General features: G+C 44.4%; 1 protein-coding gene and 2 long non-coding RNA genes across 10 annotated transcripts; 2 read left to right on the plus strand and 1 right to left on the minus strand.

Moving 5' to 3' along the window:
* Positions 1–4,509: 4,509 nt before the first annotated feature.
* On the minus strand, positions 4,510–5,044 carry LOC111257992. The gene is made up of 2 exons (XR_002678624.1): positions 4,902–5,044; positions 4,510–4,776 (listed from the first exon to the last, which is right to left on the minus strand). It is a non-coding gene; the product is annotated as an uncharacterized LOC111257992 (long non-coding RNA).
* Positions 5,045–5,418: 374 nt separating this feature from the next.
* LOC101777231 lies at positions 5,419–8,943 on the plus strand. 8 transcript variants are annotated; one of them, XR_001164432.2, is made up of 8 exons: positions 5,419–5,548; positions 6,016–6,190; positions 6,316–6,431; positions 6,720–6,764; positions 6,901–7,108; positions 7,799–7,867; positions 8,304–8,454; positions 8,539–8,943. It is a non-coding gene; the product is annotated as an uncharacterized LOC101777231 (long non-coding RNA). The 8 variants fall into 8 exon arrangements; XR_002678622.1 differs by lacking the exon at positions 5,419–5,548 and adding an exon at positions 5,648–5,788; XR_002678621.1 differs by lacking the exon at positions 5,419–5,548 and adding an exon at positions 5,692–5,831.
* A 1,602-nt stretch (positions 8,944–10,545) lies between these two features.
* On the plus strand, positions 10,546–15,368 carry LOC101779819 (probable auxin efflux carrier component 5a). Its single transcript, XM_014805509.1, has 6 exons — positions 10,546–11,065; positions 11,363–11,564; positions 12,111–12,196; positions 12,872–13,029; positions 15,142–15,218; positions 15,299–15,368. The coding sequence occupies exons 1-6, from the start codon at positions 10,546–10,548 to the stop codon at positions 15,366–15,368; spliced, it is 1,113 nt and encodes a 370-aa protein (XP_014660995.1).
* The last annotated feature ends 7,567 nt before the right edge of the window (positions 15,369–22,935 follow it).

Here is a 22,935-nt window from a genome sequence, read left to right on the forward strand (position 1 = left end):
TTCGCGGGTGGTACGGGCAGCACTGCCCAGATACGACGGCGACGACGAGTCAAGTCGTTGGCGCCACCTACCTCCCCTTGGTCCCTGTCCTGTTCCATGGCGGGGCGGGTGGCGCCATTACTCTGCGCGCGGCTGGCCCACATGTCATTGAATAATTAGCGAGTGTGGAGGTCTACTGCCTGCTATGCTAATGGAAGACCGGCTCAGAGTCGGGCACGCGGTTGTTCGTGGCCGTTGGTGGGGGCTGACTCGACGACGGGCTCAGTCGCGCGCCGGACATTCGTGGTGCGGCGGTGCCTTGGCCGGCCGGTCGCCATCGTGGTCGTCGACGGACCACGCACCGTGCTGCGCGGTGGCTCGTCTCACTGCACTTGTGTGAACTGAATCGATCGCCCCAGTCGCTGTTGCTGTTGCACCCAGAATCTTGTGCTAGCGCTGAACACCTCGCATCCAACGTCAAACATGTTGGCTCCTCCATGTGTTTTGTCCATTGTGCATCACGGTCGTCAAGTTTGACACGCACTGAAACGATGACAGACACGGAGTGCACCTACTCCGTGCACAGCAAAACTATACTAGTACTATACCGGCAGGAGCGAGAGACGCTACGCCTAAAGCAGCGGTTACATCTGCAGAGGCCGTTCAGGATAGGCACGAAGACTGCCATCGGTCGATACAGTTGACTGCAAGAAGTCGAGCTGCAAACCGATGCCGATGGCAAGCCAAACTATAAACATCGGAATCGCATCACGGCGTGCGAATAAAGAACGGTTCCGCCACGTTTTCAATTCCATCACGGTGGGCCGTGCAAAAACTGCAGTTGGGGGGTTTGACGCTAGCGTCTACTAAAACAAAGTCGTACCTGCTCCCGGGAGGATTGGTCGATCAGTCCAAGCTGCCAACGGGACGACACAGATCTTATTATATGTTTCCGCTCATGCAGACGACACAGATCTTATTATATGTTTCCGCTCATGCAGACGCCAACATAGGGGTGTTTGATACGAGACGCTAAACTTTAGCAGTGTCACATGGGATGTTCGGATGCTAAGTAGGAGGACTAAATATGAGCTAATTATAAAACTAATTGCAGAATCCCTTTGTTAATTTGCGAGACGAATCTATTAAGCCTAATTAGTCCATCATTAGCAAATGGTTACTGTAGCACCACATTGTCAAATCATAGACTAATTAGGCTTAATAGATTTGTCTCACGAATTAGACTCCATCTGTGTAATTAGTTTTATAATTAGCATATATTTAATATTTCTAATTAGCATCAAATATCCGATGTGACATGTGCTAAAATTTAGGAGTGGTATCAAACGGAGCCTCACATGCGCTTGACCATACAACATCCCCGTTCTCTGGCGCCTGCTTTCTGTCCATGCCAGAAATTAAAGCACCATTATTTAGCACCACCACAGTCCTTAATCTTCGTCTGATATTATTAGATCTAGCTATCTTTCCTGGCAGGGACCGGTATATTATTGGCAATCCATCCAGAATCTAAAGTATCTCAAGCTAATCTAATGGGCGTTCATTGGGGTTGGCCGGTTTGGGACCAACGAGCCACATTCCTCCGGCAACTTTCATTTATTGGACTGTATTTTAATAGCTAAGCTAGTGCATTTGAATTGTCGATATTTTAAAAATATAAGATATATATGTTTATTTTATATCTCTTATAATCAAGAACAATGCTGTGTACAGACTGAAGAGCATTTGTACGTGGATGCACGCACGGTTTGTGCCGAAACCAGGATAAGATCATTAGCATGTATCTGTTCTTGACACAAAATCATGCGCTACTTACCCTCCACGCATCGCTGGAACCAGATGTATATATACGACAACAAGACTTGAAGGTAGTATGTACGTTTAGTGTAATCAGGTGAGTATATATATGGTTCATAAAAAAAATTAAAAAGGTATTTAAACTCTATATTTCACACCTTAATTTGTTGAATTAATTTTGAGCAAAGTCCCTCAATGTCACTGAAATTATACCACTTCCCTCGTTGCTATTGAAATTCTTCAATTCTGCCAATACTTCAATTTTCCATTCCCTTGGTTGCCATTTCCGTTAGTTGACCGCTAAGTTGGTGTGGTTCCAGACTTAAAAACAAATACTACTAGCTACAACTGATTAGATGTAAGACATACTGCTAAGCTGAAAACAGCATCTAGACCCTTAGTGGATTTTGGTGTATTAAATAACAACGTGATTAAAGGTCTAATGAACTTGTTAAGTTTACGAGCAGATTATTTATATTGATGAACAATCTTTGTGGGAAGAATTGTATCAAAAGGCTCATACAATGTAAAGGACAAAGTGGAAAACTTATGTAAATCACATGGTGGTTATATATGATAGACGACAAGCAAATTAAAATGAAAGAATGAGGCATGAGACCATTGGCATTTTTGTTGGTCTCTAAATAAAATGAGAAGCTTGTTGAACATAATTGGGATGTAAAAAGTCAAAAGAAGATATAATCTCAAGTAAGTTTCACTCATGGTGTCAAAGCATGGCTAGACTCAAATGAGGCAACTATTGGATGAAGAAATCAAGCAAGTGATTAGCAACGAGGTACTGTAAAGTATGGTCAAGTGGTGACTTGGGCCATGAGCTTTGCTAGGGTGAAGGGGCTAGTACTTGGAAGATTTTGAGGTATCAAGTTGAACCTTGCTGAGTATAGCAATGGGATGCATCAAACGATTATTAAGTCATATGAAGAAGTGACTTGTGATCTAAGAATTGGTTTTCATTTATACGTGATTGAACATTGATCCAAGTCACTAGCTCAAGGTTGAAGTGCTTAAATCAAAAGAGACCAAGGTAGATGCAACTCTCAAAAAGACATGGTCATCAAGTATGGCATGGTTAAAGGAAATGAAGCTCAAGAAGATGAACATGGTACATTTAATTTTAATCTTAAGTGTAGGTGTGCCGTACTATCAAGAGGGATGCATCACATGGTTATTTGACATAGTCTCAGTGCTCAAGTATCCTGAGTGAGGAAAGAGTAAAAAAAAACCACCATACACACTAACGATCAGAAAGTTCCGGAAGTTTCTGGAAATATCTTCGGAAAAATCCGGAACTAAACTCGCAACGGCCGGTTGGTTTGAAAACTGGAAGTTCCGATTTTGGGAAACCGGAAGTTTCGGTTTTGCCCTGACATGTCTAACGGCTAATTTTTGGGGAGTGGAGTACTTATACTCCACGACCCCCTCAGTTGCAAAGGGCTATTTTTGCAGTTGCTGGTGTGCTTCTTGCCTGTTCTAACCTGAGCCAAAGCCAAATAGCTCTCCCCAACCCCTCTTTGTGAGGTAGGGTGATCTTTGCTAAGATCTTGTGAGTTGGGTAGTAGAGAGGAGTTATTTGTGAGCACTAGAAGAGCACTAGTACGCTTGAGCACCGTTTCGCCTTGTCAAGTTTCAAGTGAATATTTGTTACTCTTGGAGGTGTTCCTCCTAGACGGCTAGGTGTCGCCCAAGAGCTACCAAGGTGTGGTGAGCCACGGGACAATTTGTGCAGGTCAAGCTTCGCCTCCGAAAGGGAAGAAGCTAAATAGTGAAGTGGGAAAAGGGTTGAGTGCAACCCGACTTCCTTGGAAGCACCCAACTAAGATGTAGGATTCGTCCGGTGGTGAATCTGAACTTCGGTGAAACAAATCTTTATGTCACCTCACTGGTTTGCATACATTTGTCCTGTACTTCTTCTTCATTGTTGATCTTCTTACATTGGTTGATCTACTGGGGTGTTAGTATTTGTGAAGTGTATGAACTTTGTGTTTCTACCAAGGATACATCATCTGAGGATACTCTTTAGACTGGTTTGATCTTCACATCTCTAGCTCAACATAAGGTTTAAGGGGTTGTCACTGCCAAGGACAAAACTGGAGGTTCTGATTTTCCAGGCAGTGTGTTTTTCTTCTGTTGTTTAAGGCGTGTGCTTTATATCTTCGGAAAATTCCGGAGAGTTTTTCGGAGATTCCGAAAATTCCGAAAATTTCGGAATTCTCCGGATGTATTTCCGGGATATTCCGAAAGTCGCTGATTAATTTATTTTAAGTGGCGACAATTTTAGATTACGCCTATTCACCCCCTCTCTAGGCGACATCAAGATCCTTTCATAAGCAATTGATATGCAACCAATAATGCAAGAGAATCTATTTGTAAACAGTAAATGTGAATAGGTTTTGTTTGTATATCTCTTAGTTCCGATGGATGTTTTGCATAAGAGCCACTCTTGATGTGTATTAATGAAATTGGATGCTGTTTTAACATTTCAACCGAATTCTCACTTCTTCTAAATGCATATGTACCCACCACAATAAACACCACTTAGTGTTAATGGCCACCAAAGGCGGATAATTTTGGTTGGACATGATCAACTTGTTAATCCAATTGCCAAATTGATATGTGTCTGCTTGTGCTGGAAACACGCCATTGCTTATTGGTTATTACTTCATGACAGTAAGTATGTATGCACTAAAAATGTAATGTAATGTGATTATGTGCACATGAATAGAGAAGATGAAAGATCAATCATATGTGTTAATACATGTGGAAACACATATATATAGCTGATGAGTCACGAAAAGCAAGATATATGCAGCATAATGTATACAAATCTCGTTGGAGAGGCCATCCCGGCCACGGTTTGCGGCGGGAGGTGGGTGCCGAGGGAGAGGAAGACACGTAGGTGGTGTTGTCAAGGCCATCTATTCGCGTGGAGGAAGACCGAACCTCCGAGGAGTGGTAGCTCTGCATGATCAGGAACGGAATCAGGGGCGGTGGATGGATCGGAGGAGCTCCATTGCGATCTTGGTGAAGCTCGTGAAAGGAAAGAGGAGGGAGCGGGGAGGAAAGATGGGGTTGATTATTCTTACCGGCTGCGCATAATTGGTGGCGGAGCTTGAGTTGACCTCATGGCTGCTCTGCACCGGCGGTGGGGTAGAACAGTGGCGGCGCGGCACAGTTTTACTGCGAGGAAGATGAGAGAGTTTGCGGCGTAGGCGGACCAAAGGTGGGCTGGAAGCCGAAAGAGGGAAGGAGATATGGACCAACTACGGGTCAAAAGGAGGAGGAAGCAGACCACCGGGTGGAGGAAAATGGGGTGGGCTCGGCTTCCCCTCCACCCCTCCGAGCCGTCCCTCCGCCTGCGTTCCCAATTCCACGCCGCCATTGCCTCCGCCAACGCCGCCATGCCACACGCATCTGCGCCTCCGCCGCCTCGCCTGCGCCTCCTATCCCGCCGCCATCTCCCCACGCCTCGCCCCCGTGCTCCACACGTGTCCACGACCCCCGCCGTGGCTGCGCTTCGGTGTGGGCGGCGGGGTCGGGGTGCGGAGAGGGCTGCTTTGCTCCACGGGGGTGCGGTAGCCGCGCGGCGGCGGAGAGGAGGATGAGGGCCGGGAGCGCGGCCGCCGTGGTGGGGACGAGCGTCGAGCTGCTGGACATCCCCAGTCTCCGCCTCCGCATGTGCTGCGCGCGCGACACCACCACACCGCGGCATCCCCAATCGCAGTGTCACCAGGTAGTCCTTCTCTCCCACGTCTCACTGCGCGACCCCAGCGGAGAGGAGGAAGATGAAGAGAGGAGCGCGCCGGTGCTATGGCCTCCAGTCGGAAGGTGGCGGGCGGCGATCAGGCAGAGCTTGCCGATGAGGAGGACAACTTTCTCCCTAATCTCTGCAGTTCCGTGTGTGCATTGTGCAGTACAAGGAGATCTTTAGACAGTGTATCTCTAGACAAGGATCAGGGGCCTTCAAAACAGTGTATCTCTAGATCTTCCCTCCTTCCATCAGCTATTCAGTAGGGGTAATTGAGTAGCAAATGACTGTAATTTCTTTTGGAAGTTTTGATTGGTACCAACTGTTGGACTGTATTCAAAATTTTCACTGCGCTCTTGATTTAATCTTGCACTACGTTTATTAACAAATTATCTTCGATGATGAGTTAGCTATGTTCTTCTTATTTTTCATGCTAAATAATCTTTTTGCAGTTTACGTGTACAAGGAAACAGTGGGCGATGAAAGTAGGGGATTTGTGAAGTTTGTGAACTACATATGACACAGAAAGAAACAAGAGAAGCTGGAAGTGGAAATTCACTTGGGCTCCAGTAACCAAACATGATAAGCATGTTGAGTTGGTAAGCGGATAAGTGGACAAATTCATGGGTATGTTGTAGACTGTTTCACAGTTCATGTGTTTTATTTTTGTGCTGATGTGCCATTTATCTCCTGTATAAATACAAAATGATCTTTGGTCAGCTACAAGTTGGTTTGCCCTTTGCAATTTTCAGTTTGCTCCATGGAATGATCTGCATATTTTCTGCACTCTGCATTGATAATCTCGCTTGGCATCATCCAACCCATAAAACTGAATGACCATAAGGTGAACCTCAGATTCCTCTAAGAAGTAAGCACTATGTCAATTTTCCTTCTGAATTGTCAGACAATTATACTTTTACTTTGCTTTCAATTGCTGTATATAAATGTACATAACAACCATTATAGGACTAGGCAATTTGGGCTGGATATTTCACATCATTTCACATTTTAAATTAAAATCTGTTGTAGGCGATAAGACCAAAATTATTAGTTGTACAATGATAGATTAGAGCTGGATTAACCCAAGTGATTTATATGTCTACAAATATTAAAACTTGAGAGACAGAATGATAAAATCGTTGGGTTTCAATTGCAGGCAAGCAAATCCAAGGTGTAGAGCCGCTCGAGTCATCGAGATCAGGTGTTCTCTCGTCTTCAAGTTTCAATTGATGATTCCATTTGTATAATTTCATCCATCCCTGAAAGATCAGCAATTTGTGCCTCACTATGCTACAAAGGCAAGGTCCCAATCAACTAATAGAACCGTAAGAGTGCAGGGGGTGAAGCTGAAGTTGTTGACATCAATGGGGTGGAGCTGTGGAGGTGGGGGGTCATGCTATGCTATGCTTCTGTCATTTTGACTTCTGGCGACCAAAGCAATGAGTTAATTGCACGGATAGGAAAAAATCACTTGCAAGTCTGAGTGATCCACTTTCACATGACTACAGAATATAGAGTTTTCTCTCAGCCACTGAAATTTTGTAGGTACGAGCTCCCTGACATTTTGGTAGCATACCTGACACATATTTCAGATGCTTATTTTTTCTGATTTAATAAATATTATCCTATTAGGATGGATCTAAAGACTTTCTATCTTAGAAAAAGGAATAGGATTAGTTCTGAATGTGTGGCGAAAGTGACAATTTGTCCTGTATCTTTTCTTAGTTCCTTACATTCACAACAAGATTGGATGATTTCAGTCACATAAAGCAAAGCTTGTTTTAATTTCAGCCATGAATATTGAATAAATCATAGGTATGTATGGCTATAAATGTGCTACAATTATTTCCAGGATGCAATAATATAGTGAAGCAATTATCAATCTAAGTATCTTATCCTAAATGGCTGCGTGCATCCAGCAGGTCTGTTGTCATGATCTTTGAGCAGAATCTGGACTAGCAGTACTTCAGTAGCATTTTAATTTGAATCATTCGTGGTTGCTTTCCAAATTATATCAGCTTAACCTGTTTGATCATGTGCCAAACCTGTTCTATGGTGCCTGTTGGCTGTCGCATTGTGCATGATCCTTTTCTGAAATTGGCACGATTCCATGGCAAGCCTGTAGCTAAAACGGGTTATGACCTCAATGGGGAGTGAATGGCAGTTTCAAATATTGAATGCTCAGTGGGCGCATTGGTTGTGCTTGTGCATGATTTTGGTTTCTTCCAACTGCAGTCAAAAGTGGCCTGACAGACATTCTTGGACCAAGTACTTCAGGAATATGGTTCAGCCGTCCAGGCATGGGTGAGTTTACTTTTGTTGTTCCTTGAATGGCATCTAAGGATTTGTGTGATCCAATAGGGAAGTTAATTTAGAGAGCTTGGCATCTATACCTTTGGACTGTGGCTTCTGTAGATTACTCTGTTCTGCATCTGTGCAGTCAAATGGGGCCATGAACTTATTAGGGCCAAAGCAATCTTGCTTTATAGTTTCCTTTCATCTTTTCTTTTTCAGGAAGAAGGTTCCTTGTATCCTAGCTGATGCTCCTTTGAGAAAGTGATAGCGGCTGATCGCTAACCTTTTGTTTCTTTCATAAGCATGTTGTTCAGGAAAAAAAAACATTTACCATGTGATTTTGAGAAGCATGCCTTATTTAATTTTCTTTACTTATAGCTAGCTCCATCTGATTTGTATCCATATTAGTTGAAAACTCTGTGCATGTGACCTTATTTCTCTGCAGAATCGTCTGAATAATGGTTTCAGGATGGCTAGGCCACAGAGGAAAGCACATCAGGTTCACAAGGATAACAAAATGACGTCAGAAGAATGCATCAGAATGTGAGCAGGACCCTGTCAAGATCATCATGCAGGATTTGATCACTGTTTGTTTGGTATGTGCAATTCTGAAAGCTGAGTACTTTCCATTGCAGTGCATGTATGGTCATTCTTTAGAGCCTCATTGTTGCCCTTCTCAGAGGCACTGTCAGGACTGGATACGCCAATACAGAAGGAAGAGGCGAAGAGCTAGAGTTCCCGTGACCAAATGAGACAGGGATGAAAATTGACCAATATTATACTGATGGTGAGCTAAAGGAGCATGATCTGTTGAGCAGAGGAGCAATGCAAGGAGGAGGAGCCATTGCGACCATATAGAATAGAAGTTCTGCTCTGGCCATTACTCTTACATCTGCACCGACGATTGGATAGAATCATTGTGTGCTTATACGCCCCAACCCAACCAACAAAACTCCAGATGGATCTGTATTAAGTTTGGCAGGGCTCAATGAAGTTCTACCGGTGATTAATGTTATGCTGATCTCGACAAACCGGCGCCAGCTTCGGCACGAGGCGTTGGCTGGGCCGGTAGTCGTTTTTCCGAAGGTACTGAATTTTCAAGGATCAAGGCGCCGAAGCAGCCTCACCCTATATCGTTAGCTCCATCCGAGACCAAGAGCACAAGCGAGGTGACCTTGGTGGTGCCAACCGATGTAGCTGGTACCACGAGGTGACGCCGCAAGTGCTCTATAACCGAAGTGCCTCACCCAGAGGGTGGGCACAACGAAGGCAACCGGTAGTGAATGCAACTTCCCGTAGCACGGGTAGCAGCACGCAAGCACTTGTCATAGGCGCGAGCACGATGCCCACACAACTGAAGGGACACTTGGGTTTTGGCCTCATGCGCACACGCATGAATGGCAAAGTTTGAGCTGCTATATGCAATGTGGAAAGAAAACTCTACTACGAGTAATGAATGAATTAAGCTGGCCATTCTGCAGCATGATCTGTCTGCACTGATATAGTTACAGTTGTGATTCTTCTTCAGTGGTGGACCGGTTTTTCAATGAAATGGGAGAGGGTCTCCCTACTACTGATTATAAGCATATAAATAAAATAAGTAGTATCGTAGAAGATTAAACTCCTTGTGCTCCCATAAATCTGTCTTTTTTAGTTTCCTTATTAGACTGTCACCGTGTGTTTCCTCATACAAAACCTGCATAATTAATCAGGAGTCAACCCCAGTGCAGTTGAAGATCAATGGTTAAATCTCGTCGAATATAATAGCAATTGCATAACATTAATAAGATTCTACATCTATTTTTCCCGTAGCAACTTACGGGCATGCACCTTGTAATATTAAATAAGTGTATGGCTCTATCATTGCATGCCATTAGAAATACTTCATACATCTAAGATTTGATGCTTAAAGAAGAAATTTCCTTCACCCATAACTAAGTTCTTGATTAAATACCTCTTATTTTTACATTATTAGTCTGGTTGAATTTCCGTATATTTCAATACAAATATTTTGTTGCCCAACGCACGGGCACGATGGCCACAAGCCACAGCAGCTGTTGCAAGTGTTTCAGAGGCATATTGTAAGAGTTTTGTCCGAATGTTTCATTTGCTCCCAGAAGTATTGTTGCAAGCGTTTGATCTGAATGTTGCATATGTTCAACAAATATGTTGCAACAATATGTTCTAAAATGTTTCATCTGTTTCAGTCTTCTGTTGCATCAAGTGTTTTCAGGTTGCAAGTTGCAAATGTTCTATGTGGATGTTGCATATATTTTCACATATATGTTGCAACTGTATGTTCCAGATGTTTCATCTGTTTTCATGTTGCACGTGTTGATTTTTGATGTTTCGGTAGTTATTTTTGAATATTGCGACGGAGCGTCCGATAAAAAAAATTTATCGGACGTTCGGGCGCTAGCACGTCCGTTTCTGATTTCGTGGAGAACATGCACTACTTAAACGTGAGGTGTTTGTTATTTTGTTCCCACTTCAACGCGAGGTGGTTGTTATTTTGTTCCCACTTCAACGCGAGGTGGTTGTTATTTTGTTCTGGGAACGCGAAACGCATTTTCCAAGTCCAAATGAAACATCTTCCCCTCTCCTGCTCTCATCCGGAAATTTCACAAGCAGCTCGTCTAATCTAATCTAATCTAATCTAATCTAATCGAAGAGGAGAGCTAGGAGAGATGATCTCGTGGGGCGACGTGTACAAGGTGGCGTCGGCGCTGGTGCCGCTGTACGTCCCCCTGCTCCTGGGGTTCTGCTCGGTCCGGCGGTGGAAGATCTTCACGCCGGAGCAGTGCGAGTCCGTCAACAGCCTCGTCGCCTTCTTCGCGATCCCCTTCTTCACCTTCGGCTTCACGGTCCACACCGACCCCTTCCGGGCCAACTACCGCGCCATCGCCGCCGACGTCATCTCCAAGGCGGTCATCGCCGCCGTCATCGGCGGCTGGGTGCTCCTCACCGGGGGGCGCAAGAACGCCGTTAGCTGGTCCATCACCGGCTTCTCCCTGTCCACGCTCACGAGCTCGCTCGTCGTCGGCGTGCCCATGGCGCAGGCCATGTACGGCGACTGGGCGCAGCAGCTCGTCGTCCAGCTCTCCGTCTTCCAGGCCATCGTCTGGATCACGCTCCTCCTCTTCGCGCTCGAGGTCAGGAAGGCCGCGCTCGGGACGACGACGCAGATCCGCCGCGCCGCTGACGTTCCGGTCAGTGACATTGAAGCTAGCACCTACGCCGACGACCACGTCTCGACAACATCTGTGCTTTCTCCGCCGCCGCCGCCGCCGAAAGTCATCAATGGCGTTCAGGCGAGCACTGAAGAAATGATTGCCGTCGTGGCCGCGGGTGAGGTCAGGAAGGACGCCATCGGCGGCACGGAGATGATCCCAGGTGACGGACCAGACTCGTCGGCTGCTCCAGCTCAGGAAACTCCCCATCACATCAATGACGACGACGTTGAAGCTAGCACCGACGACGACGATGCCGCCTATAATGTCGACGATACGTCCACGTTTCCTCAGTCGGCACTGGTCATTGACAACGTTGAAGCAAGCAATGCCGAGGCCATTGGCGTCGCGCCGACCGTTGGCGGCGGCAGGCCGTCAATCTGGAAGCTGGTCAAGGTAGTGTTGTACAAGTTGGGGCGCAATCCCAACACATATGCCAGCGTGGGTGGCATCATGTGGGCCTGCATTGCCAACACGTAATCAAACTACTCCCTCTATTCCAAATTATATATCATTTTGGTTTTTAGCTTTTCTAGATTCATAGGTCTTTGTATATATGCATCTACATAAATGACCTATAATTTGAAACGGAGGGAGCACATATATGCATCCACGGTACATGTAGTGTAAAGCATCTAATCTTCAGTACAAGAATTGCTAGCTATAAATTGTATCTAAACGTAGTTATCAATAGATAATTATTTTTCGCTAGAGTAATATAATTATGAAATATACAAATGATTTCATCGTTTTTCTATCTATATGTTTGAAATATGTATGGATAGTTTATTTATGTTTTAAACTTTAAACTGAAAGCAGGAAAAGAATGCCCTTTTTTTTGACAGGATGGAGTGTAATGTGGCTACGCTATTCGGCTAGACCATAGGAAAGTTGTTTTGGGTAGAGTTGATACAAACCCTAATGGATTTTGGTGTCCCTTTGGTTTTTTGGATTAATTCATGAATTATTTGAGTTTGGGCCCTGTACCTATCTCACCATTTCACTTGTCTTGACCTAATCAGATTGCAGATATCTTTGCCAATCATCATCAAAAATTCCATTGGAATAATGGCCCAGTGTGGGAACGGCCTTGCCATGTTCAGCATGGGTAAGAAAAGATCTTTTATGTGCCTTTGAATCATAATGCAGGTTTATCAATTACTTCCTCTGGTTCTAAATATAGGTCCATTTGATATCATGTGTGGGAATTAAGATGGGCTAATGATCCTATTGCCCACTAATAATCAATATGTTGTGATGGTTAATTAGCTTTTGCACCATATTTGTTATGGTACATTTAAATTAGGAAAATTTAAAACTGAAAAGTAGAGGGTAAAATTCTTAACGTCTTGAACTATACAGTCTTCAAAGCGTATCTTTGATATCTTCCAGCATATATTTATAAAATCTAGTAAAATTGTGATATTATAAAAATCCATTTCAAGACAAATCTAGTCCTGCAACTTTCATGCTTCCAATCTATGTACGTTGGAATATATTACTCCCTCCGTTTCAAATTATATATCATTTTAGCTTTTCTAAATTCATAAATATTATTAGGCATCTAGATATATACTTATATCTAGGTGCATAGTATGCACCTAGAAAAGCTAAAACGACCTATAATTTGGAACGGAGGGAGTAATAGTTAACGATCCAAAAGGTTGACCAGCAGCATATCTAAAGTATTATGCATTTGAAGGAAAGGAAAGTATATATCTGTATAAACTGAGTCCCTATTCTCTACCACATTTAAGTTAATCGCTAAAACCTTTTGATTCAGGGCTGTTTATGGCACAGCAGGATAAACTGATCCCATGTGGGCCGAGCTTAACATTTCTAAGCCTTGTGCTAAAGTTCGTCCTTGACCCAATTGCCATGACCATCGGTTCCATTGCTGTCGGACTCCGTGGTGACGTTGTTCGTGTCGCCATTATACAAGTACGTATATATGTACCTCCCTCTGAGAAGTTGTAACTATGCTTAGAACTGCACACATGGATCTTACACTTTTGCCAACAACCAAAAGGGAAAACAACAAATCAACTAGGATTTAAATTCGTCTTACATACTGTTGTTATGAAAGTATTCCCAATTATTTTCCTGAGGAATGTATGATAGTAGAAGACACTTAACTGAAATTGTCCATCATATATGACCCACTTTACTTGGACATTAAAGAACATTTCTAATCATAATTCAAAACTATCTTATGAAACCACTTAATTAGTTACTAAATATTGTGAGACATAAGAAAATCTTCTATTTTTTTTTGAAGGGTCACCGTGGGAGAGAGAATCCCCACCTGAATTTCATTAACGGGCCTTGGGTAGGCCAAAAGCAGTACAAGATATTCAGCAACATAAAATACGGGTTATAACCGGAGTACAACAAGAGGAAGAAGCAAATACAAATTTCCTCTCTTCTTTTGCACTCAATTCTAGTTTATTAAATTCTTGTTTAAAAGAATCAAGGAAAATTTGGGAAAAGGAACCCATTGTATGGGAAATACTTCAAGAAGGACTTTCTGTAATCGAATCCGAGCTTTTTCAAAAACGCATAGTTTCCCCTCCAAAAATAACCTCTCCCGTTGGGGAACGCATTAGATATTTACCTAAACCCGTCGGTCCTTGGGCAGACCCTACATTAGCTCCAAGACGCTGGTACCCAATCACACAGACACTTCAAAATGACAAGCCATTATTCAGGTCAAAAGAACAACTACCGCTCGCCAATTAGAGTCACCACTAACCAACATACTCGCCAGGTGCGTCTTGGCCATTGCACATCCAGTCCACCTCTTGTAGCTACGCCGTTCCAGTGTTACCCTCCATCTGAGAACCAGGCTAATGGAATGGGGACTAAAGGTGGCAAGCGGTGCGCAAACCAAAAACTCATCAGACACGACGATCTCCCTTGAAGCTCATGGTAACACCATTCACCGCACATCCGGGCTCCACGTACCGCCATCCAACACCGTACAAGGGGAGGAATCCTCGAGGGGAATGGCAATAGAGGTGGAAAACCTCACCCGGCATAAGATTTGACGGCACCATCAATAAGGAGACAGCCGATGGAGTAGAGGCGCCATATGGAAACACTTACGGAACCACGAAGGAGGTCAACAACCATTAGCTGCTAGATCAAAGAAGTGTATGGGTGAAGTAGAATGAGAAGCACCAAAACCAAAGTGGTGCACATGGCCCTAATGGGAAGTGGTCTCTCGTCATCGCCTCCAAGAAGGACAATGGCACCTGAGGGCGTCATCAATGACAGCAATGGTGCAAAACCAGGCAAGGATTTCTCCTGATCAAAACCTCCCACACCAACGCAAATGCACCCAAAACATGTGGTTTTGTGGGTAGGGATACCTCGAAACAATGCCTCCAAGGAGGAAGAACGGCACCTGAGGGTGTCGCCGTTGTCAGCACAGCACAAGGCCAAGCTTGGATTTCTCCTAGCAATCCCTAGGCCACCGGCTGCCATGCATGCGCTGTGGAGGGAAAAGGGACCGATCGAATGACGCTTCCAAGAAAGTAAACGACGCGCTTAGGCGCCGCCGCCGTCGGCCTGTCAAACGAGCAAGGCTTTCGCCAAAGCCCCAATCCCCAGCTTGACTGCACTGCCCTTGCTGTGCCACAGGAGGCACAAGCCTTGTCGCCGGATGCTGGTGGTGAACGCAGGCGTCCCTGCTGCCACCAGATGCTATCACGTGCGCCGAGGGCGTCCCCCTCAGCACACGCCAGCAGGAGCAGCAGCCCTAGGCAGCTCCCGGCAAGCCGTTGCAGCGCACAGGGCCATAAGCGCACAGGAAAATCTTCTGTGGATGTAAATACCCCAAATACTACCCTTTGGCCTTCGGAACACTCTTCAACCATGGCCCATATAGCTAATTCTAATTTAATACATGATACTGTAAGTAATTTCAAAGGTGGTAACGTTTTTCTTTGTGGCTATATAAGAATCTATGTGCTAAGGAAATTTTGGTTTATGTCGTTATCTGTCACTTATGGTCTGTGCAATAATTTTCTGGATGTGACATTGGCTCTGCAGGCTGCAGTACCACAATCTATTACTTCATTTATCTTTGCAAAGGAATATGGATTGCATCCCGACGTGCTCAGCACAGCGTACGAATTATTTTGACTAAAAATTGCTCAGGCATACATTTACAGCTTAATTAACCGTTTTTGCTGCTCGTTTGCTGCAGGGTCATTGTTGGAATGCTGGTATCTGTCCCTTTAATAGTTCTATTTTATGTAGGATTAGAGGGCCTTTGATAATACATGAGCAAAAGTAGGTCAATTTGTTATTACGCTATATTATTTCTACAGAACTTCATTTATTCGAGCTAGCACACATAATAACTTGAATCTCAATTGTATATGTAACTATGTGAACATATGAAGTCAAATTTCTACTTCCCAGCCTTTTGATGAGATTCTCACTCTTGTTGTGTTACACGCAGAGAAGGTTTTGCTCCACATTTGTCTCCTTTTGCTCATCTAAGCCTGACACATTATACTCGCCATCCTCAAAATATAGGTATCATAATACCTTGATGACCCTAACCATTTGGTTCATTTTGTAGCTAGTGTTTAAATCTGACCGGTTAAAAGTGGTATCTAGAGAACCCCGAACCGTGAGGAGCTTCTGCTAGGAAATTAATGTTTCCTGACGGCCGATCGTATTCCCATTGCATCCCATCGTCCCAAAGAGCAATTGAGTTACGATGGCACTTGACATCTCATATCCCTCTTCCCTAAGCTGTCGAATGGTTTGGGCAAGCTTACAATTTGGGTGTTGACTCACCTAGAGAAGATAGATATTTATAGGTACATGTAGTTGCACAGAGTGACCAGTGATATTAGTTTTTCACCAACCAGGCAGTTACATACTTACATTATTTATGTTTTGAAGCTGGGGCACAATTAGTACTTTGAATCTTACACCCTTCATCTAAGTTTGGGATCTTACATACATGCCATTTTAAATCACTCTATGTCAAAAAGTTGGACAATTATACTAGTAGCTGCTGGCCTGGTCGATGGAAATTGGAGAAGAACAAATGTGCACAAGCAAGAGTCCATACAGCACAAAAATCAAGGAAATAAATCACCCTCCAAAGACACCTCGTTTGTCTTACTGTTGTCCCCTTTTGTCCATTTAGACAGTCCCCTAAGTTCATGCTTTTATGTTCCAAATTCTACCATGCAATCCAAATTTGTTTCAGGTTATGGATTTCAATCGCCTTCGAAGGCTGCCCCTGCTGACCGTCCGGGTTCTCCTCTTCTTCCTCCTCGTAATTTAGACTTTTTCAAGTTTTCCTTGCCATGTTTGGCTAATTGCTGAGCTGCACCAGGACGATTAGTTCTCAGGGTTGCAAGCAAACTGATCACAGGCAACATCCAGGTCTGCTCCACTCACGCAATTTTCTCCAGGGTCCAAATCGAACCAACTCTGAGTTCCTTCAATTCAAGTTCCCATTGCATCCCATTCTCAGGAACTATGGGGCACGCTCCTTGTCCTCTTCTTCTCGAGAGTTGTCCCCTTTAGCAGCTAAATGATACAAAAAAAATTTTTAAAAAAAGTTTTTTGGTTCTGATCACGCTACGTGAAAAAGATATGTATTTATATCTAAGATGTAGTTGCATGGAGTGGCGAAGGGCCTTTGCTTGTTCACCAACCAGCCGATCGACCAATTATTTATTAATCTTGCTGGCTCATGTGAAAGAAGAACAAAAATCTCATGCAATTATTAGCTCTAGTCGTCATCAAAGAGTTCCAGAAAGTGCTAAAAAAAACTTTCGTACTCCTTAATTCCATTATGTTCTCTTGTCTCTCGTGGTAGTATTTGCCCCGTAGGAGCCCAACAAGTGAGCACCCACCTTTGACAGTGGAATGAAAATGCAGCCCAACAAGCATGCAAACTCTGCATCTGTATATGTTGTAGTAGAAAAATAAAACTTTTGAAGCATCCATTATTTTGAGTTGCAGATGAGCAGATCAGAGGGCAAAGCTTCAAAGGAGAAATGATTTTTGTTGGACAAATCAAACTTTACGGTTGGCTTGGCTAACCACCATGCCATTGTGTCTCTTCCATCGAACATCACTTGAGCGTCCAAATGGTAGCGCCTGGATCAAACGTTGCCCTAATACAGAATTATAACTCCAGCAATCCAGTAGCCTTTCAAGAATCAAGAGCAACTATTACAATCCAGCATCGTAGTCGGTCTCTAGCTAGCATGCATTCCGGAACTAAAAGTCTAAAACTCCTTTATCTTGAAATGGCTGGCTTCAATTCGTAGTTACACAGAGCAAGAAAATAACAGAAATTAAACGATCGACACTGTGTTCGTCCCGGCTACGTTGAATGAAGTAAAGATGCGGCGTGCCTAAACGAAAACCTAGGCGTTAGGTTGCAAAGGTTGGAACCGCACTAGCTGGAGTTTCAGACGACCATGAAACGAAAAAATCAACCCTGTGGACGACGAGGACGCTAGCAAGGACTTGGTCGTAGCGTACGAGTCCTGTAAAAAAACAACCCTGTGGATCTGTTGGCCAACGTAATGGCGGCTGGCGCTAGACACAGCCGTGTCAGATCCAAAAGCTCAGCTCTCTCATCCCCCCTGCATCCCGTTCCCAGGCAGGCAAAATGGCTTGCCATGCAACAGCCGCCATTATTCCAAGCTTCTCTCATCGATCGATCTGCTCCTCCTGGTCATCATCCAAAGAGTTCCAGTTGACATCCCACCACCAACGTCAAATAAACAAAAACGGAGGTAGTAGTACTAGTTAGGAATGATTCTCGGTGGTTGGTGACTTGAACTTGATAGGACTAACCCCTTTTATACCAATGGGCCTGCGTTTTCTAGATGTTCCTGAAACAGTACTAACCCCGATTCCGTTTGTAGTAGAGATTTCGGCGACCGATGGATTCACAAACCATCAGTAACCTGATGTAGTGAAAGAATATATTAGTGAAAGACTGCATTACAAATTTAATTGTGTCCACGGACTGCACACGTAAAAACATTGTGCTGCCAGAGGAAGAGTTCCTGCTGGAGCCGTCTGAGTCTGCTTGCGAGCTCACTGAAGACGGCACCCTCGCCTTGGCCCTTGGCGCACGCGGCCTCAAGATTTACAATGGCAGCAGCTTGCATCGACGCCTCTGTATGCCGCTTTCCAACTTGCGCTGGGGTGGCGCCTGGTACCATGCAGCAGGTGAGCACCCGGTGCTATCATAGGAGCCGATGGGTCAAGGCGTAGAACCAGCGCGTGCTCGCATGGATCTCTCGGCCAACATCATGGTGGTAGATTCAACACTGTTAGATCTAAAAGCTTTTGCTCTCATTCCCCGTGGATCCCGTTCCCAGGCAATAGGCATTGTGTGCAACCGTGCTGCCATTTCTACCTTCTCATATGCTCCTTCTGGCCATCCCGCGTTCCGGTTGACAGGTTTATATACTAGCCAGCTAGCAACTTCAGTTTCTTACCCTACTAGTTAGATGGACAAACTTACTACAATAGTTAACTACTGCTAATGCAGCCATCTTGGACTTCAAGTCTAGCAGCTACCATCATCACCAACCACTGAGAGATCGTACAACATTATTAGTAAAATTTATGAAATGGAGTTTGGAGGGAGGCAATTGGTACAGTTTTACTTTTCAGGTCATTCCAAGTGCAAGTTTTATGAGGGTCTTATTTGCATTTAAATAAGGTGCCACATAATCAAATTAGATGATTTAATCGTGCCATTTGCGTTAGGAAACATTCATGTTGTGAAAATATTTTCTAATTTTCATCAAATGCTATCCAAAATAATCTAAATGAATTGACTCCTGAACAGGCCATGATTCATTAGAGTCAATATTCCTAATGTTCATAGTACTAAATTGGGAGTAGTTTGTACATATTTCGAACAAAATTTCAGATGTACTTTGTTTTCTCCAATAATAACTAATTATTTATGCAAACAAAATTTCAAAGCTATTTATATTGTCATGATAGGGCGCGCAAAGCGCGCCTATTGTTCTAGTGTAACGAAAGAACGAAATAGCCAGATTGCATCATTCCTACTGTATGCATCATTCCTACGCACCGACCGTGGCCTTGCCCTTGCACTGGAGTAGCAAAGCCAGCGACATACGACCGGTAAACATGAACTGCCAGTTGCCTCGTGCCGACTTGACTGGAGATGCGCGCAAGTGTGCGCTGTTGGTGACTCTGAGCCGGAGTATGATCGAGTCTATTTGCACATTGAAGACACTGAAGGAGGCATTATGCGGCCTGAAGCTTCACTTAAAAAGCAACGTGCATCAACGGCTCTGCCTCCTGGAACCTGCGCTGGGATGGCTCCCGGCACCAGCGAGCAATCTCTCCCATCATAGATGTCCTATGATTGGCAAGAAGAGCATAGAACCTGCATATCCAACCTGGAGTTCAGACCATGAAACGGAACAAGAACTACCCCAGTTGCCTCAGTCGCTGTCGACGGGAAACGCGCGCGTGCTGTTGGCGTCACCGTCCGGCGGTACGACGAGGCCCGGCGAACGCACGGCACGGATGCACAAGAGTTCCCTCAGAGAGAACAGGAGGCCGAGTCTGTCCGCGAGCCACCGAACACGGCGCCGCCGCCTTGGCGAACGCGGCCTGGAGCTTCGCCTTGGCAGCAGCGTGCGTTGGCAGCTTCCCATGGCACCCGGGCACTAGCAGGAACCTCGTCGCTGCATACGAGTCCTGTGCTTGGCAAAAGCGTAGAACCGGCGCACACCCCGGTGGATCTGTTGGCCAACGTATTGGCGCTAGGCACAGCACTGTAAGATCCAAAAGCTCAGCTCTCATTCCCCCTGCATCCCGTTCCCAGGCAGGCAAGATGTCTTGCCATGCAACAGTCGCCATTCCAAGCTTCTCTCATCTGCTCCTCCGATCCTGGTCATCCAAGAGTTCCAGTTGACAAGTTTATTTATACTAGCCAGAACTTACTGGAGTAGTTAGGAATGACTCTCGGTGGTTGGTGATATTGTAGCTGCTAGACTTGAACTTGAGTATTCCGTCTGTTCTTAAACATATGACGGAGCTAGTATATTGAGATCATACTATATATTACTAGCATTGCCAATGCAACCATGAATTTATGGTGTGTTTGGTTTAAGCAATCACCTCATCCTAGATGAGATTGTCCATCATGAGTTGATCCTATAAAACTTAGTGGGATGACCCCATTCTTCATGGCTATCCTAGTTTGTGAGGGATGAGGTGATGAGGGATCAACTCATTCCATTCCACAATCCAAACAAAAAAAAGTGAGGAGTGAGAAGATGAGGCATGACTTTATTCCTCAAACCAAACACCTCGTTAAGTTTTTACATGTGTGGTTGCTACTTTGTTAGCAGTAGCTTTTTAAATGTTCTCCTGCATTCTATCTGCCTGCTGTTATGCCTCGTTCACTATTGAGGAACACAGTTTTCTGCAAAACGTGGCAACCAAAATATTTTGGTTGAAGAAAAAAATGAAGCCAAAAGTAGAATGCTTTTGAGAACACAAGTTCAGAAAAAGGTACTTTTGAAAACAGTTCATCCTAGCAGACAGGTACAAATAGGAAAATCAAATTCCTTGCATCAGCAAGAACTGAAGTGGGGTGGAAGACTGCTGAAACTGAAAGCTTTAATGCAGATGAATCTAGCTGAACTGCCCATGCTGGCAGGTTCTGAAACGCACCGTTTATAATGATTTTCCAAAAAGCTCTAGGCAGCATTATTCCCTAACAGCTGTGATCAGCATATTTCTCAAATTCCATATGCATCCCACTCCCTGCAAATAAAAAAGTTTGCCTCTTGGTGCTGGCCTGCTGGGGGTTCAAGACTGGTAGCTCCGTTCATCAATCTCCTTTTTTTTTTGAGAAAGAAGAGTGCATCTCATTAATTTGATACAAGATTAAAATCATGACATAGAACTCATGAACACAGGTTGGAGCACGATCTCTCCAAACCGCCGAATGCAAACAACGTTTTGCTAACTGGGCTAACTCATGAGCTACCCTATTGCACTCTCTCCCAATTTTACACACTTTCACCACGGAGATTACAGATAGAGTAGACTTTATTTCTTTCATAATATTGGAGAAGCTTGCTCTACTGTCGGACTCGGAATTCAGGGCAAGCACCAGATTATGACAATCTGATTCGACCACAGTTGGTTTCCTGATCCATTCATTAATCAACTGAACCCCTTCGAGACAGGCTGCAGCTGCGGCATCCTCTACAGACCCGCAACGCAAACCGTGCTTCCATGATGACAGGAGCACCTTTCCCATATGATCTCTGATTATTATTCCTAGGTTTGCTTCCCCTGAAATTGGATCAAAAGATGCGTCCACATTCAGTTTCGACCATCCCTGTGGTGGTACAGACCACTCCCTCTTTTGTTCATGCAGAGCCTTATTGCTCTGTTCCATTTCCAGCTTCCAACTATCATAGATTGGTGCTTTGCCTTTTCTATCATTTTCCTTACCATGCTGGATCTGTAATGGTGACCGCCAATAGCTTACAACAAACCTGGCAGACCCATAAACTGAAGCTTTACCATCACCATGCACAACATTATTTCTCAGATGCCATGCTCTCCATAGGCAAAACCACAACTGGGCTCTACTCTCTGTGCTCAGCTGATCAATCAATATGATAAACCATTCAGGTCCAGATTTGACAAGTTTATTTTCTGGAACTAAATCCCAGTCTTTGCTCAATTCCTGCCTCAAAGCCTTAGCCTTTGTACAAGATATCACAGCATGAAACTCATCCTCTTCTTCTCTTCCACAAATTCGACAGGTGCTATCATTTTCCATATTCCTTCTCCTCCTATTTTGCAATGCTGCAAGCCCATTGTTGGCAAGTCTCCAAGCAAAAAATTTTATTTTCTGGGGCCCTGGAGATGACCATAAATTGGACCAGCAATGCCGACTTCCATCTCGCGAACTGCTTGCACAAGCTGGAGTATGCGTTTGAATGGAGTCTTGGATGGCTACCCGATAGGCACTGCGTACAGTGAATATCCCATTCTTTTCATAAAACCATTCTATCACATCATTCATATGCTCTTTTGGAATACGGATTTTCAGAATTTCCTCTGCATCATGTTCAAAGAAAATAGTTCTGACCAATGTAACATCCCAGTCACGCACATCAGGACGTACTAGCTGTGACACCCAGTGTAATCTGCTTCTTGTCTTCTTTCCTGTGATTTTTGGGCGTGAGGCCCTCGGGATCCAATTATCCCTCCAAATCCTAATTCACTCTCCAGTCCCAACTCACCATATCAGTCCTTTCTTAAGAAGTTCTAGACCATGTTCAATACCTCTCCAAGTTGGTGATGCATCAGAAGTGAAAACTGTATCAACCAAGTCTCCATTTGGGTAGTATCTTGCTTTTAGAAGGCGCAGCGCATATATAGACTGTTAGGAAATTGAATTAACCTCCAAGCTTGTCTGGCAAGTAGAGCCTGACTGAACAGGTTCATATCTCGGAAACCTAGGCCTCCCATATATTTTGGCAACATCACGCAATCCAATGTACTTTCCTTTTGTATGGTTCGTCTCCCCACCAAAAGTTCCTAATTAGCTTCATATACTCTTCACAGTAGCCTGCACCCATGGCGTAAGTGGGAATTGAATTGCCTGTGCCACTGATTTAATTAGCGTCTCCTTTCCTCCCGCTGGCATATGTCTCTCAGCCTAGCATGTTAATCTCTTACCGAACCTCTCTTTGGTGGACTGGAACCGACCTGCCTTCATTCTGCCCTCAGGAACAGGAAGTCCCAAATATTTATCCTCAAAACATACATGTC

Source organism: Setaria italica, chromosome VII, assembly GCF_000263155.2.
Source record: "Setaria italica strain Yugu1 chromosome VII, Setaria_italica_v2.0, whole genome shotgun sequence".
Lineage (NCBI taxonomy): Eukaryota > Viridiplantae > Streptophyta > Magnoliopsida > Poales > Poaceae > Setaria > Setaria italica.